Source organism: Arvicanthis niloticus, chromosome 7, assembly GCF_011762505.2.
Source record: "Arvicanthis niloticus isolate mArvNil1 chromosome 7, mArvNil1.pat.X, whole genome shotgun sequence".
In the NCBI taxonomy this organism is placed as follows: domain Eukaryota; kingdom Metazoa; phylum Chordata; class Mammalia; order Rodentia; family Muridae; genus Arvicanthis; species Arvicanthis niloticus.
This window is the reverse complement of record NC_047664.1, coordinates 8580542-8596210: the sequence shown is the minus strand read 5'-3', so window position 1 is coordinate 8596210 and position 15669 is coordinate 8580542. Positions and strand designations below refer to the sequence as shown.

General features: G+C 45.7%; 1 protein-coding gene across 2 annotated transcripts in view; it reads right to left on the bottom strand.

The window, feature by feature from the left end:
* The window catches only part of Myo5c (myosin VC), a 71760-nt gene that overhangs the window by 3851 nt on the left and 52240 nt on the right, over positions 1-15669 (bottom strand). Inside the window, exons 27-39 of one of the 2 annotated variants that reach the window (XM_076937883.1) lie at positions 15453-15516; positions 14850-14930; positions 13590-13770; positions 11970-12063; positions 11421-11484; positions 11150-11339; positions 9603-9690; positions 8748-8846; positions 6885-7039; positions 5744-5833; positions 4802-4952; positions 3308-3590; positions 246-420 (exon numbers count right to left, since the gene is read on the bottom strand). In XM_076937883.1, coding sequence (XP_076793998.1) covers positions 246-420; positions 3308-3590; positions 4802-4952; positions 5744-5833; positions 6885-7039; positions 8748-8846; positions 9603-9690; positions 11150-11339; positions 11421-11484; positions 11970-12063; positions 13590-13770; positions 14850-14930; positions 15453-15516 — 1715 coding nt within the window. The remainder of the gene's footprint in view (positions 1-245; positions 421-3307; positions 3591-4801; positions 4953-5743; positions 5834-6884; positions 7040-8747; positions 8847-9602; positions 9691-11149; positions 11340-11420; positions 11485-11969; positions 12064-13589; positions 13771-14849; positions 14931-15452; positions 15517-15669) is intronic. The other variant, XM_076937884.1, reaches the window with a different exon arrangement.

Below are 15669 nucleotides of genomic sequence, written 5' to 3'. Positions count from 1 at the left end.
AACACAGACCAACCACACGGTCAGATGGCAGTCAGGGGCTCTCCCCTTCCAGCCTCCCAATCCCTGCTCAGTTAGTGCACATGTACGTAGTTATACCTTGAAGCCTGCAATCAGTATATACCAAATAGTTGTCAGGAAAAAGAGAAGTCACAGAGGGTCAGTTGTACCTCACAGCAGGCTAAGCTGGGAATTGCTTCAGGAGATGCCCTTCAAGGTCCAGAGAAGAGCTAGGCCAGCCTGCTCACCTGCACAGCAGACAGGGAAGTGCAACATTGGGAGATCTCCTTGGCATCACTGTCTGTGGTCTTCTTAACCTGAAGCAGCCAGGCTGCCTGAGAGAGGGGCTCCAGAGTCTCCTTGGCTAGGCTGTTCTGCAAATTCTTATCTTTTAGCCATTCTTCCAAGAAGCTGATGTTGCACCTAGGGAAAGCCAGCGGGCACTTCAGGACAGAGTGTCAGATCCCTCAGCGTGTCCTAGAGACTGGCAGAGCCCACTGCATGCTCAGAAGCAAAGTTCAGCGGTCTCTTACTTAAAATAGGAGGGGATGGACCAGGAGATAGCTTTTCGGATCACTGACATTATCTGTAAGACAGCTGTGACATAACAGGACAGTGTCAAAAGTCCTATGTGGTAGGAAAATGTTGAGGTGGTGATGTTGATTCTACATGGGTTGTGGACACATAAGTATGTGTGTTTTGATTCCCTAGAGCAACCACTAAAAAAAAAATCATAATAAAGAAATTAGAAAGATAACAAAATATTCTAGACATACACACAGAAAGAGATAGAGAGAGGGAGAGAGGAAGAGAGGAAGAGAGAGAAAAGAAACCAGAGAAACAACACCCAGGAAGATCACATAGAAAATAATATGGCTGGTGCTGGAGAGACGGCTCAGGGGTTGAGAGAATTTTTCACTCTTGCAGAGGGGACCTCAGTTCAGTTTCCAGCATGTTGGGAGGCTGCTCACAACTGCCTAGAACTCCAAATGCAGGGGGATCATTGCCTCTGGCACTTCACTCACATACGTTTACCCTGACATGGACATATACATGATTGAAAAACAATAAAAATAAATCACAAGAAAGAAAATGACATGGTAGACAAACCTAAATATATCACAAATTACATTAAATTAAAATATTTTAAATTCCTCAATTAAGAAGAACACATGGTCAGATTGGATTAAAAAACAAAACACGACCTGGGCTGGAGAAATGGCTTAGCAGTTACAGAGAGCCTCTGTTTGGCTCCCAGCACCCACACCAGGCCCCTCACAGTTGCCTGTAACTCCAGCTTGCGAGCCATGGTTCTCAACCTTCCTAATGCTGTGACCCTTTAATCCAATGCTTCATATTATAGTGATCCCAACCATAAAATTATCTCATTGCAGGGTTGGATAGGTAGCTCAGTGGTTAAGAGCACTGACTGTACTTCCAGAGGACCCGACTCAATTCTCAGCACCCACATGGAAGCTTACAACTGTCTGTAACTCCAAGATCTGACACACACTCATACAAACATACATGCAGGCAAGCACCAATGCATATAAAAAATAAAATAAATATTAAAAAATTATCTCATTGCTACTTCATAACTGTAACTTTGCTATAGTTATGAGTCAAATGTAAATATATGACATGCAAATTATCTGATGTTATCCCCAAGGGGGTCATGGCCCACAGGTTGAGAACCACTGTTCTAGAGGAAGCTGATGCCCTCTTTTGGCCTCTATGAGTATTGCATTAACATGTACATATTCCCCATCCAAGTGATTTAAAAACAAAGTCTTAAAAAAAACACCAAGATATGCCTGTGTGTGTGTGTGTGTGTGTGTGTGCGTGTGTTATCTACAAGAAACTTACCTTATATATGCTATAAATACATTAAAAGTAAATGAGTAGATAAAATATGTTGTGAAAATATTAATCAAATAAATCTTGAGTGTCTGTAATAATTTTTTTTTTAAAAAAAAACAACTTGAAAGAAAGGAAAATTTCTAGAAAGGGGTAGCAAGACATTACATAATGACAAGAGGGACAGTTCCCCCAGAGCTTTAATGTTGTAACCTATTATCAGAGTTCCTGGGAAACATCATTCTAATTCTTATTTCTAAGTGTTTAACTGACAAAAGATGATCTATGGTGCAATGGAATTAAACTAAAAACAACAGAAAGGTGACAAGCAGGTGTAGGACCCCAGGTGAACAAGGTGTGGGGCTGGGGACAGAACCTAGATCTTTGTATACACTAGGCAGACACTCCACCTACTGAGCCACCGCCTCAGTCCCCTGCATTGTCTCAGTTGAGGCTTGGTCAGGCTCACATCTAGCTGCTTAGATGTAAAATGGGCAGGTTTTTTCTTTCTCGATGTAAAGCAAAGAGTCTGCAAAGGCTGGTCCCTTTGAGTGCCCCTTTGCATCTAAAACCTACAGTATGGTGCCATGGGATTTCGTCCATGTGGTTTATGGGAAATCCAACTCCAATTTTGAAGAGCACTAAGAAGGCATAATGGATTCTTTGCAGGTATTTCTAGGCTTAATACACTTTGTCATCTCCCTCAGATTATAGCATACACCTATGGTCATTGCCCCAAGCTCTCATAGCACACATAGGTATCAACTGCCTGAACATGCACACATATCTTACATATCTCTCTATGGTATGTGTTTCTTAGTCACAGGCTCCATGGGTCCTCAACTTAAGATAGGGTCCATGGTCCTTACAACTGTGTGTTGCCATGTCTTCAAGGTGAACCCCAATATGCTTTCTCTGCATTCTGAACCCTCTTGGTCTGGATTGAACCCACCTATCTACGGCAGTCCTGCAGGGTCCTAACAATAGATTGTTGCTTACTCCAGGCAGAGCTGGGGATGGACCACTCCTTTGTCTTCATTCATCTCATGTCTGCTATGTTCCTCTTTCTCAAGCTTGTCACCCAGTACTTATCTCTCTGGTTTCCTTGGTAAATGATTGGCACCTTAGACTACTACCTAGCTGTTTTGAGTCTCTTGCCATTTTGCTGGATTCTCTACTCCACTGGGCCAGTCACCAAGCAGGTGATTGATACTGCCTAACTGTGTGATAACCGTGGCAACTCAGAATCTACAACTCACTAAGACCGTTCTCATAGGCTAAAGCATCAAGTTGGCAGTGGAGTACGAAGGCATTGATGTGCAACCACCAACAAGCCAACACTGGGGCTCAGTGGAGCCTTGCATGTGTCCAGAGGAAGCCAGGGAGGGTCCAGCATCAGGAGCATTTCTTCCAGCCGGCCTCTGGGAGGCGGGGCATGGCATGTGGGTTTTACCTGATCTGCATGCCTTTCCTGCAGGAGCACATGTCCTTGCGCAGGAGGAGGCTGTTGAGGGTCACCGCCCCGACCAGGTAGAACAGCTGCTTGACCGCCTGCCTCACAATCTCGGGGTCCAGGCCATTCTGACACATGGTGCTGTAGAAGTAGCTCAGCTGCTGCAGGATGGACGTCATGGTATACGCATCTGTGTCATCGATGCTGGATGAGCGCTTCCGGAAACCAGTGGGCTTCAGGCCGGAAATGCCCTGCAGACTCTCATACTCCAGCATGCCTGGTACTGCCAGAAGAGTGGAAGGCTCCTTACACAGGGGTCAGCCGGGTCCCACATCCCCTAATCTCACGTGTCTTTTCTCATAGTCAGTGGGTATAGTTGTTAGAGTGGTGTGGTTCATCTTGGTTGCCAACTTAATGGGATTTAGAACCACCTAGGAGACAGACTTTTGGGCCTGATTGTGAGGGATTTTCTAGAATTAGGTAAATGGAGGTGGGAAAACCCCACCTTAAGTGTAGGTCAGTGGCATTCATGCACCAGGGTCCTGGACCAAATAAAAGGAAAAAAAGCTACCTGGGCTCCTGTGAGCATCTCTCTCTGCTTCCTCACTGAGGATGCAGTATGGGCAGCTGCCTCATGGTTCTGCCGGTCGGCATTCTTGCCTTGGTGGACTGTGTTTCCTTAATATGTGAGCCAAAATAATATATGTGTGCTATCATTTCTTTTGACATAGAAACAAACAAGCAAAAAGAACTAGTACTTAAAGAACGGAATACATTGGGGTACCAGGGCATGCCAGGACATGAACCACACCTTACAGAAGGGCAGGGGTACCTCCTGGAGGCTTGAAACGGTGGTCCCCGTGGGAAAGAGAGCTAGCTAACAGCAAGTAGGTCAGGGTCTGGAATCATCAAATCCTGAGATATTTAAGTTTCAGAGAGTGGAGTAAATTATACACAAACGTGAGTGGGATTTGAGGATTTCAAAAATATTTGGTACAGCCACACAAGAAACCAAATAGCACATAAAATAAATAGTGTAACTTCTGCACAGGGTTTCTTTCAGGAAAAAGACATACTTACAGAAAGAAAAAGGTCAGAGCGTGCTAGTATTTATAGAGTCATTTTAAGCAAGCTAAGGATTAGAAAGTAGACATTTATGGTGATTATGTCTTCTTAGTTTTTTGAGCCATTTATCCATAAGCACGTATACCACACACACAGTTTCTATTTTACAAAGTGTCTTGGGCTGGGATTGTAGCTCAGTTGGTAAAATGCTTGCCTTAGTATGCATGAAGTCTTGGTTTCATTCCCAGTACTAAGCAAAACCAGGCATGATGTCCTGAAATCCCTGCTATTAGGAAATACAGGCAGAAGAATCATGAGTTCAAGACCTTCCTTGGCTATAATTACATATCAAGTTCAAGGCCAGCCGAAGCTATAGAAGACTCTGTCTCAAAACTAAAAGCATCTCTAGGTCATTGACTCTCTTCTTACCTATGATCGGCTGGAGGTTGTTTTCCATCACGATGATGAACTGATGGTAAATCCGTATAGCCACATCACTCAGAATCTGTCTGTATTCTGTAAGATCAAAATTGTTCAAGCAGTTCTGATTCTGCTGTGGGCTGTTATACTTCATGAATTCCTGAAAGCAATTTGAGCATGAACATCAGAGTGCTGTGGGCAGGAAGGAGATTGAAATACCGTCTATACTAAAGATGCTATCACCAGCATCCAGGGCTGTAATTCTGCAGCTTAAAACTCAATGTTTGCTTTTAAATGAGCCCTAGTTTACTTAGCATGACAAAAGATAGCACTTTATTGTATGATCTTAGTCAGTCACACCTGGAATCACAGCACTGCCCCTGGAGCAGGAGCTACAGAGGAAGACAACCAGTGTTCGCTCTAGCTTCTCGTGGAGTATAAACACCCTAAAAGCCACTTCGTCGTTCTGATTCAATAAAAAATGCCCCATGTGAATCTTGAAGAAGCTTCACACAATATCAGTTCTTGGAGAGTTGGGGTGCAAGCGTCATCTACTTATGGGTCATGGGAGAATAGAGTCCTTTAGAGAGGACAGTTAGCAAGATGAGCCAGAGGTTACATTTTGGGTCATCATACTGAAATCCACAGATTTACCCCTTCAGGAGTAAACAAGACTATCTCCTCTCCTGAGGATTTGAAAGCTTATTGATCAAAACCTTACACTGAGGCCAAGGTCTGAATTTCTTGGAGTCTTCAGCATGCAGTAACATCTAGGCACAAAGCAGGTGACAGGCAGACTGGCCTCCTGGGTGAACAGGAGGCTGACAAGCTAGCTGGCATGGAGGCTGTGTGGAGTGGGGAGCAGAGCATCCTGTTACCACTCTATGCCTCTGTGAGCCAGATTGTGAGGTGGCTCCAGGATGCCATCAGCAGGACAGGCATGGTCCCTACCTCTTCTCCACTGTACTGCTTCAGGCAGTTGAGAAAATGACAAGTGTTGGAAAGCCAGAAGGACAGCATCTCCAAATCTTCAAAATGTTCCTTAGACAAGAGATGACAATGTTGGATGGGCGTAGCCGCACACACCTTTAATCTCAGCACTGGGGGGAGTTGGGGGGGGGGGAAGAGGCAGAGGCTGGTAGATCTCCAAGGCTGAGGCCAGTCTGGATTACACACTGAAACCCTGTAGAAGAACTAGCTGCTAACTGCTCATCTGTGTGCTATGCACATGTGGCTCCCTTCCCACAGAGTAGTCAACTGAGGGTTGTCTGATGAACACAGCTAGGAAGCGCCATTCAGGAGGCCTAATAGAGCCTGGGCTCCCATGTAACTGTGTAGAGCAAGGCCACCCTCCCACCTGGATGACTCATTATGGGATGTACAAGGAGGCTTTCCATCTTCCTCAACAAACTGCATATGGGATTGGGGTAGGGCGGGGGGGGTGTGGTTGTCTCGGGTGTTGTATTTAACTTTACAAAGTCACCAGCCTAATGAGCACATGGGTCTTCTTTTCGGGACTAGGAAAAACAGTCATGATAAGGTTTTAATTTAAAAAGTGTGTGTGTGTATATGTGTCTGTCTGTCTGTTTTGTTTGCATGTGTGTCTAAAAGAGGGCATTCGACCCCCTAGAACTGGAGTTATGGTTGGTTATGAGCCACACTATGTGGCTCTGGGAATCAAACCCAGGTCCTCTGTAAGATTAGCTGGAACTCTTAAGCACTGAGCTATCTCTCCAGCACAAATAATAATGTTTTAGGAAGGAGAATGATATACTTGCCAACGGAAGACATGAATAACGTTTCAGTTCCCCATTTCCCTTAATGCTACTCTGGTAGAGCATATACCCCTCACATGTGGGTGGAAGGGTGAGGATGGTGACTACCAGGCTGTGTTCTCTCCGTAAGTCTTTGAGGCCCACTGGCAGGACTTCAACTGCTTATCTTTCCTTACTGGCTCTGCTTCTTGGGGAATCACACAGCCCTCCAAAGGTCAGAGGCCAAGGGTGGACACAGACTGGGTGCCTGGTCATTTCCCAGAACTGTTTCCAAATCAGACACCACACCAAGGACCCATATCAAAGGCTACCCCTACCTTAACCACATGCTTGATGCCATTAATAGCACTGTTCATGAGGGATTTGAGCATGTTGGCATCGTTCAGGGAGTCTGCATATCGCACGCACATGAACAGGATGTGAGCTGGCAGCCCAGGGATCATGTTCACCACCACACCTCGGGGCTTCAGGTCTGTAGCAGAAAGAAACAACATGCTCTCAGCTGCTGGTAAGCCCTCCCACTATGACTGCTGGTGGAGGTTGTTGAGAGGGGCGGGGGGAAGGGTTCATGACCTTTCTGTGCTTGGGCGGAGCCTGAGAGCACAGATGTGTCTTCTCTCAGAGAAACTCAATCTGGGTTCTTATTTGGCAAAAGTACATAGGAGTCGCTGGCTCCCCTCACACCTCATCTGTAAAGTGATCCCACATTTAAGAGTCTAGACAGGAGGAAAAGTTGTGATTTTCCCTAGTGAGGAGGCTCTGGACATTGGATCCCCAGTACAAGAAAGGAACACAAGCCCTGTACGACTCATTCCAATCCCTTTGATATGGATGGAAGTCACCGGAAGCTCTTGAATAGAGACAGTAGTGACCAACAGAACCACAGAGGAGACAAGGAGATGTCAGAGACTGAAAAGGCGCTCAGGGGTTAAGAGCACTGGCGGCTCCTGCAGAGGACCCAGTTCAGTTCCCAGAGCCCACCTGGTGGCTCACAACCATCCTTTATCTCCAGCTCCAAGGGATCTGAAACCCTTTTTATGACCTCCATGAATGCCAAGACTGCACATGGTGCACATACATACATATATACAAGCAGGTAGACACTCATACACATTAAATAAGCTAGTCTTTTAAAGAAGGATGCCAGAGAGAAAGAGCAGGGATGAAGAAGGAAACCTTGCTGGGAAGCTTGAAGGGAAAACTGCACCTTCCTGTGGCCGAGATAAGACAGCTGCAGAGAAGAGGTCTTTTCTGTGTCAGCGTGGGCTGGGCAGTGTTAGGGTTTGAAACTGAAATGTCCCTTATAAACATAGGCTTTGAATATTTGTTATATATCTATAACATCTATATATCTAGTGGTGCTATTAACTGCTATATAACTAGTGGTGCTATTAACTGCTATATAACTAGTGGTGCTATCTGGGGAGGCTGGTACCCAGCTAGTGAAATTAGATCATTAAAGGCGGGCCTTTAAAGAAAGCCCGATTCCCAGCGGATGTCTGTTTCCAGCTGCTGTAATGTGAGCAGGTTTCACCATACACTCTTAGCACCAGGAACTCAGCTGGTCCTCCATGCCCAAATAAGTCTTTCTTCCAATTGTTTCTACCAGGCATTTTGTTAACAGGAATTGAAATGTAACCAACAGCTCGATACTCTTGTATTGGGAGGAGGGGAATTGAGACAGAGTTTCTCTGTGTAGCCCTGACTGTCCTGGAACTTGCTCTATAGACCAGGCTGGCCTTGATCTCGGAGATCTGCTTGCCTCTACCCTTGAGTTCTGGGATTACAGGTGTGCCCAACCATGCCCAGGGCCAGGAGCTGTGTCTTCCATTCTGACCCTACAATTAGACTTGGGAGAAGGTTGGGGCAGTAGCTCTCAGCTGAGGACCATTTTGGTTCCCCAAAGGACACCGGCAGTGTCTGTAAACACTAGAGCTGACACCAGTTTCTAGTGTGAGCAGAAGCGAGCGATAGGCTGCTGTGGTTTGCAGTGCAAGGCCCCTCTCCCTCAGCCAAGGATCGCTGGGTAAGTTAGCACTAAAGCTGGGAAGCTGCAAGTTAGGAAAGAAGCCATGACATAAGAGAGAAGAGAAAGGCCAGGCCCTGCCCAGGACTTCGGAGCTGTCTGATATTCATGTTCTCAAACAGAAAGCATAGCCGAGCGATCTGAGTTTGACTACCAAGAATGAGGTTCTGAATGAGCTTCGCCTCATCTTCTTTCTTGTATTCCAGCATTCCAAGGTACTCCTTGGATCCTGAGGGCAGGTGCACATTGTTGGCTGCAGACAGAGGTAAACGGTCAGTCACATACACAAAACCCACACTTCCCCGTTTCATAGTGAAGATACTATCCGAGTCCTCTCCACTCAAGACTGCTGCAGCTTGCAGTGTGTTAGAGCGGTTTGATGCTTTAGATTGCTTCCTATAGTGATTTCTGTCTGGGAGCGTGGCCACTGCTGAATAGGCTGGGATGTCTTTGAATGAATCCTATTGAGTGCCTGATGCATCTCCAACACATTGGGGGAGTGGAAGAAACCCAAGATACTGCCTTGATGCTATCAACAGGGAAGGGTGCAAGACTCTCGGGGAACACGTCTGAGTCTCACAGTCTTGATCACAGGGGTGGGGTGGGGCTGTCAATCTCCTATGGCTCCTATAGAAGCTATACAGTCACAAATGTAGTGGTTTTAATATTGGGCTGCTAAGTTTGGGGTAATGTGTTACATAATAATGGATAACTGATACAGGCAGAAAAGATTTTGATTTCAATGTATTGAGATGAAAGAAAATAGAGACAAACTGAATCAGGGGCTCAGGAAAAGAAGTGAGGGTTAGATGTGGGTTTGGGTAGGCATTATACAGAGAATGTTCATCTCCACGAATTCACCCATCCACTAGTTCATCCCTAGGTCCAAGCCTGACCCATGGAGCCTCATTCCATCGGGCTCTGTGTGCTTTGAACAAGGCAGTGCTCACACATTTCCAAACACAGTACCTTACGTAAAAGCTCAAAAGAATGAGGATATCCCCCTTACCTTTTTCAATCATCTTGGTCAGAGTCTTGACTTGATCCTGCAGCTTTCTAATCATTCTGTCCTTCATGTCTAACTCTTCCTCAAGATCCTACAGAAACCGGGGCTTCTATTAGAAGCATCTTCTTCGTCATGTGTTCTGTTAATGGCTTTATAGAGCCGTATTTCACATATTATAAAGTTCACTCACATACATGATTTGCACAGCACTTGTTTTGTATTATCCAGTTCCAGATATTTCCAACGCACCCCTAAAGAACACTAAAGACTACTCCTAAGGAACATTACATCTGGGTCAAGGGGCTTGTCACCAAGACTGATGTTGAATTCAATCCCCAGTACCCACACAGTAGGTCTTTCAGGTTACACACACACACACACACACACACACACACACACACACACGTACACCTTCCATGTATCAGCTAGAGTCATCTCGGAGGAGAGAGCCTCAATTCAGAAAATGTCCCCACCAGACTGGCCTGTGGGAACTTGACTTGATCAATGATTGATGTGGGACACTTCACCCCATTGTAGGTGATGACGTCCCTGGGCAGCTAGCTGAAAAAGCATGCTGAGCAAACCACCAGCAAAAGCCAGTGAACAGTGTTTCTCCATGGCCTCTGCTTCAGTTTTTGTCTTGAGTTCCTGCCATCTGCCCCGCTAGCAGACTGTGATGTGGAAGTGTGGGCTGACATAAGCCCTCTCCTCCCCACGCTGTTTTTATACATCAATAGAAATCTTAAATAATAAACATACAGATGTAATTTGAAAAAATTTAAAAACACTGTAGCCTTTAGCTGTCACCTTCTAGTCTATTTCTGTAGTCAACAATTTACTGTGGCTATGGGTTTGTCTATTCTAGATACTCTGAACCAAGGAAATTACACAAAACATGGTATTTTATTTCTGATACATAGCAATATTTTCATATGGTTAGTATCTGTTTATAACTTTCTACTCTATAGATACAGTACATCTTGATCTATATTCCTTGATTATGAATTAATGTCCAACACAGACTTTAAAAATAAGAGCCTGGGAAACACGCTCTTTGGATGTCAGAAGAGGGCGCCAGAGAGACTGTCTTGAGGTTTGGGCATGGCTTTCCCTTTCCTTTCATGTGAAGAGGTAGCCTTGCCTATGCTGGGTTTGACTTAAACACTAGTAGAGTCCCTTGTGCCCAGAAACATCTTATAAAGGGCGGAGAGTGTTTCAGCTCTGAAAGTGACTGCCTGTTAATTTTTTTCGTTTTCTTTTTGGCAGGGTCTCAAACTCCTTTCAGGGATGCCTTTTGCTTCTGATTCTCCTGCCTCCACCTGGGATTTCAGACCTTCACCACCACACCCAGACTGTGCAGAGGGTCGTGGGGGTGGGGTGGCCGTCACTCTACCACTGAGTGCTTATCATCACAACCACCTGTTTTTGAGGTAAGGCCAGGGTGCTCTGACAGAGGCCTTTTGGACTGCAGTTATTATGCTTACTGTCGGTGGCTCCCTCAGATCCTGTACAACACCGCTGTACAGGCAGCCAATCATAACTTCCCTTACCCTGTTTTCCAAAGAGAGCCGGGACGCCTCTTGTTGGAGAATACTCTCGACTTCCTCCTCGGCTTCTTCTGGTTGCTTCTTTGGGAACCTGATGGCCTCCTGCGGTTCTTGGATCTTACCCATGGGCCTCTCCTCCTCGGGATACACCTGACTCTGTGCTTCCAGGGCCCTGAGGAAGGGATGGGGTGCTCTGGGCATCGGTGTGAGCGCCCTATTGTTGGTGATTGGCTCGGATGGAAGAGGCCTGGCCAGGTCCCACCAGAACACTTACTCGCCCTGCACTCCCTCCTCTTCTCGGACTCGGTTCAGGTGGCTGAACGGCTCTCCCAGCTTTCCTATTATGAGAAACCCGTAGGTGCTGTAGTGAGCATGTCTCCCAGGGTTAATTTGGGGTTGCCATTATTTTCACATATCTAAGGTCTAACCCCTATCCAGGTAGTTAGGTTTTGTTTGGATTGAACAAGGAAGGTATAAGGTTAGGTTTTTGTTTGTTTGGTTGGTTGGTTTTTTGTTTTTGTTTTGTTTTTTTCTGGATCATTATTTAAGAATGACATTTTATATGAACATCTAGATTTCTGAATTTTCTTTAAAAATAGTTATAGCAGCACAACAGGCTGCATTCCCACTGTGCCAGACACCAGTGGAACTTGAAGGAGGCTTCCCCTTTAATACTCCACCCATTCTTTCCATCCACGCAGCCTAACTCGGCGTAACCTGCAGGGCCCTAGAGACCACAGCTTTAATGCCCCTATGCCATGGCTCTCACACATTTCCTAGATGCTGGAGTCTGTAAGGGCAGGACCAGGATAGTTCACATTACCTTCCATCTTCTCGGCCTGCTCCTTCAGGCGGGATTCAAGATCATGCCTCTGCCTCTCCAGCTCTGAAATCTGCTGCTTAAAGTCTGGGATCATCTTCAGAGAAGAGAGATTAATTAATGCTTGACTCCAGAGGTTTATGCTCTTCAAAACACTCACTCATCCCCTTGTTTAGTCTGTGGAGTACACAGGTTGTGGAAAAGGCCAGCAGAGGCACTGGGATTCGTTCACATTACATCCGCTCCCCTTTCATCTGAAGACCTATGCAGAGAAATCCCAGCATGCGCAGAGAGAACAGTTCTCACATGGCTATCCTGGGATGGAAAGAGGTGCAGTGTGGGAAGGGAAGGGTGCTCTGTGCTCAGCTGCTCCAATGTGTGGCAATACCATCTCACTTGGAAGAAGACACCCTATCTCAGAACATTCTGCAGCTGGAAAATTGTCCAGGACTCTCCATAAGCCATTCTGCTTTGTTGTGTTTTTTTTTGTTTTGTTTTGTTTTGTTTTTTTGAATTTTCATCCCTTTTCATTGTATTTTCATCCCTTCCACACCCAGCTGGATAAAGAGTTGCTTTTTTTTTTTTTCCTGTTCTCTAAGTAAGTTTAAACAGATACCCAGGCCTCTGAAGCCCAAACACAGAATACCTCTTAGTGAATCTCACTGTTGGTTCCTCATGAATGTTTATCCCAGGCATACACAACCTATGAATGAAGGCCTTTAACTTTGGCACTGTTCCTGCTCCTGTAGACTCCCTGGGGATGTAGCTCTGAGAGTCCCAACTTATGGTTTGGCCAGAGGAGGAGAAAAGAAGCAAAGCCACAGCAGATAGTGAGATGGAAGTAGTAGCCTCAGGGAGTGTGATCCCCTGCAATTCCAGAGACAGGGGAGTAGCCAGCATTGCCAGAAGTTGCTGAGAAGCACATAATAGAATGGAGTGGCTGCAGAGAAAATGAAGGAAACTGGAGAGTGGTTAGTGACTTTGAGAAGACCCATCAATCACAAAGAAATCAGATGGTGACCGCAAGATACTTCGGATAAGAAAACATGTGTATGTGCGAATCTTGAAAGCAGTGTGTGTGTGTGTGTGTGTGTGTGTGTGTGTGTAGATCCTAAAAGCATTGTGTGTCTGTGTATGTATCTTGAAAACAGTATGTGTGTATGTGTTTGTTTGTATCATAAAAGCATCGTATGTGTGTATATCCTGAAAGCATTCAACAGATGCAAATGCGAAGAAAGGACCAGATAAACACAGGAAGAAGGGAAAGACTCAGGCGATCTTTGGGGGATGAACAGATGGACTGACATGAACATGTTCCCCCTCAAGAGCCACACTTTGCCTTGATCTGCTTTTTGTTCCTTTACAGGGGTGTGGGGCTAGAGTTAAACACATACATGTAAGCTCATTCTCACAATTTGAACCTACAACATGGCAATCAAACGCTCTCAGATCTGAGTGTTTTCTAGCCTGGGGACATTGTATAGATTTATCCTCTGACCTAGTTACTTATCACTAAAGAGCTGGTTAAAATGAGTTGTTCTGCTGCTGGAAACTGATTTTTGCTCCACCAGTGAATAATGTCTCTGGGACAGTGGCAACGAGCAGGCTGCAGTGAGGACAGACCATGTTTTCTGATGTCAGCCTGGCGACTTCGTGCCGGATACTTTCATTGATGTCTGTCTCTTCTCTGAACAGCTTCTGCAGGTGGTTGATTTCTTGACTCAGGTGCACGACTTTGAAGTTCAGACCTTCAATCTCTCTTTCGTAACAATCCTTCTGAGACTGGAAATGGCTCTCCAGAACACTGTTAATGGAAGCATAGAGGAATGAGCCTGTGGTCTCTGTTGCTGGGCTGGCCGCAGAGGGGCCATCGTGCAACAGCTGAGAAAACTAGGGACAGCATTTCACCCTCAGGACCTAAAACTGACAATGCTTTTACAGAGCCAGAGGGAACTAGGAACTGTATTCAAAAGACCCCTCCCCCCTTCCCCCACCGTTATAAAACACTGTGTGGGGTTAACACACAATTAATGACAAAGAAATTTTAAGAGTAATTCAGTTGTGCTTTTACAGTTAACAGTTGAAACCCTCTATTCCGTGTGATATAGTTATGATTATGTGTCCCTACACACTTGGAGGATTCACTGAGTGTACAAGATGGGGCCCTAATGTAAGCCTAATGTCCCCTTTGGGGCCCTGCTGTGTCACTCTACACAGTGATGTGAGCTAGCAGTGGGGAGGCTGCATGAGCTAGTGAAGGGATACAATGAGAACGCACATGTGTGTACAAAGCCTGTGGAAGCCAGAAGAGGCCATCAGATGCCCTGGAGCTGGGGTTATGGATGGTTGTAAGCAGTCATGTGGGTGCTGGGAATGCAATTGACCTGGGTCCTTTGCAAGAGCAGACAGTGTTCTTAACTACTGGCCATCTCTCCAGTACAGATTTTGTTTGCTTTTTGATATAGGGACTCTAGCCCAGGCTAACCCCAGGCTAACCTCAGTCTTCTTAGGTAGTTAAGGATGATCTTGGATTTCTCCACCATCTTGATTTCTGAGTGCTGGAGTTTGGGGTGTGCCTCATCACACCCCATTTATTCAGTGTGAGGGATGGAAATCAGAGTTTTATGCATGCCAGGCAAGCACCCTTATCAACAGAGCCAAATCCTCAGCCCTGTAACCAGTTGTTAGCAAACACTAGGCCTCCTCACTGAGCAAACAGTTGAATTCTCAGAGAAGTCTTTCTAGGGGTTATTAGATACTTCTACCATAAGAATTTACTTCATGTGTCAACTCTAAGCAAGGTGAATTTCTCAACATTGTATTGTCTTTGGGAAAACAAAACAAAACAAACAAACAAAGCAGAATTCCAAGGGAATGTCTAACCGAGTTGCTTTCTTTAGTCCTTCGTAGGCAAACCAAAGTTCTCCATCTTCATTTAAATGTTCCAGGTCTTCCACGGAGAACCTGGAGAACAAATAAAGAAGACGCAAAATAAAGAAGCCTTGCCCAAGCTTTACATGGTTTGTGTCCCTACAGGACTGTTCATCTTTGTGTGTGTGTGTGTGTGTGTGTGTGTGTGTGTGTGTGAGCGTGCACACATGTGCGTGCGAGTGTGCCGGAGCGTATCAGATCCCCTAGGAAGCTGCATTCGCAGGTGATTGTGAATCGCCTGACAAAGGTGCTGGGAACTGATCTCTGGTCCTCTGGAGTAGCAGCAAGCGCTCTTACCCACTGAACCATCTGTCTCTCCAACCCCCAACACCATTTTAAGGCAGGGTCTCTCAGTGACCTGGACCTCACTGAGTAGGCTATACTAGCTTCTCAGTAAGCCCAGGGATCCTTCTGTCTTTCCCTCCCCATTGGCTGGCTACAAGCATGTGATTCTTCTTTTGAAATACATGGACTCTAGGGCTCACGCTCACATGCCAAGCCACTTCTCCAATCTGTTTTACATTTGCAAGTGTCTGATACTGTAAAATTGATTACCTGCTTCTAACGTCTTCAATGTCATAGCTCTCCAAAAGCTGCTTGGTGACCTCTGACATCCGTTCTAGAAGGAAAGAGAGAGCAGCGTAAAATTACAGTAGAGCATGACTTTCTTTCCAATGGCCACCCCAGAGATGTTTCTACAGCTGACCAGCTGGCCACCAACCCACTACCCACCCTCTCAGGTATCCACCTAACAAGCCATCCAGACTACCCG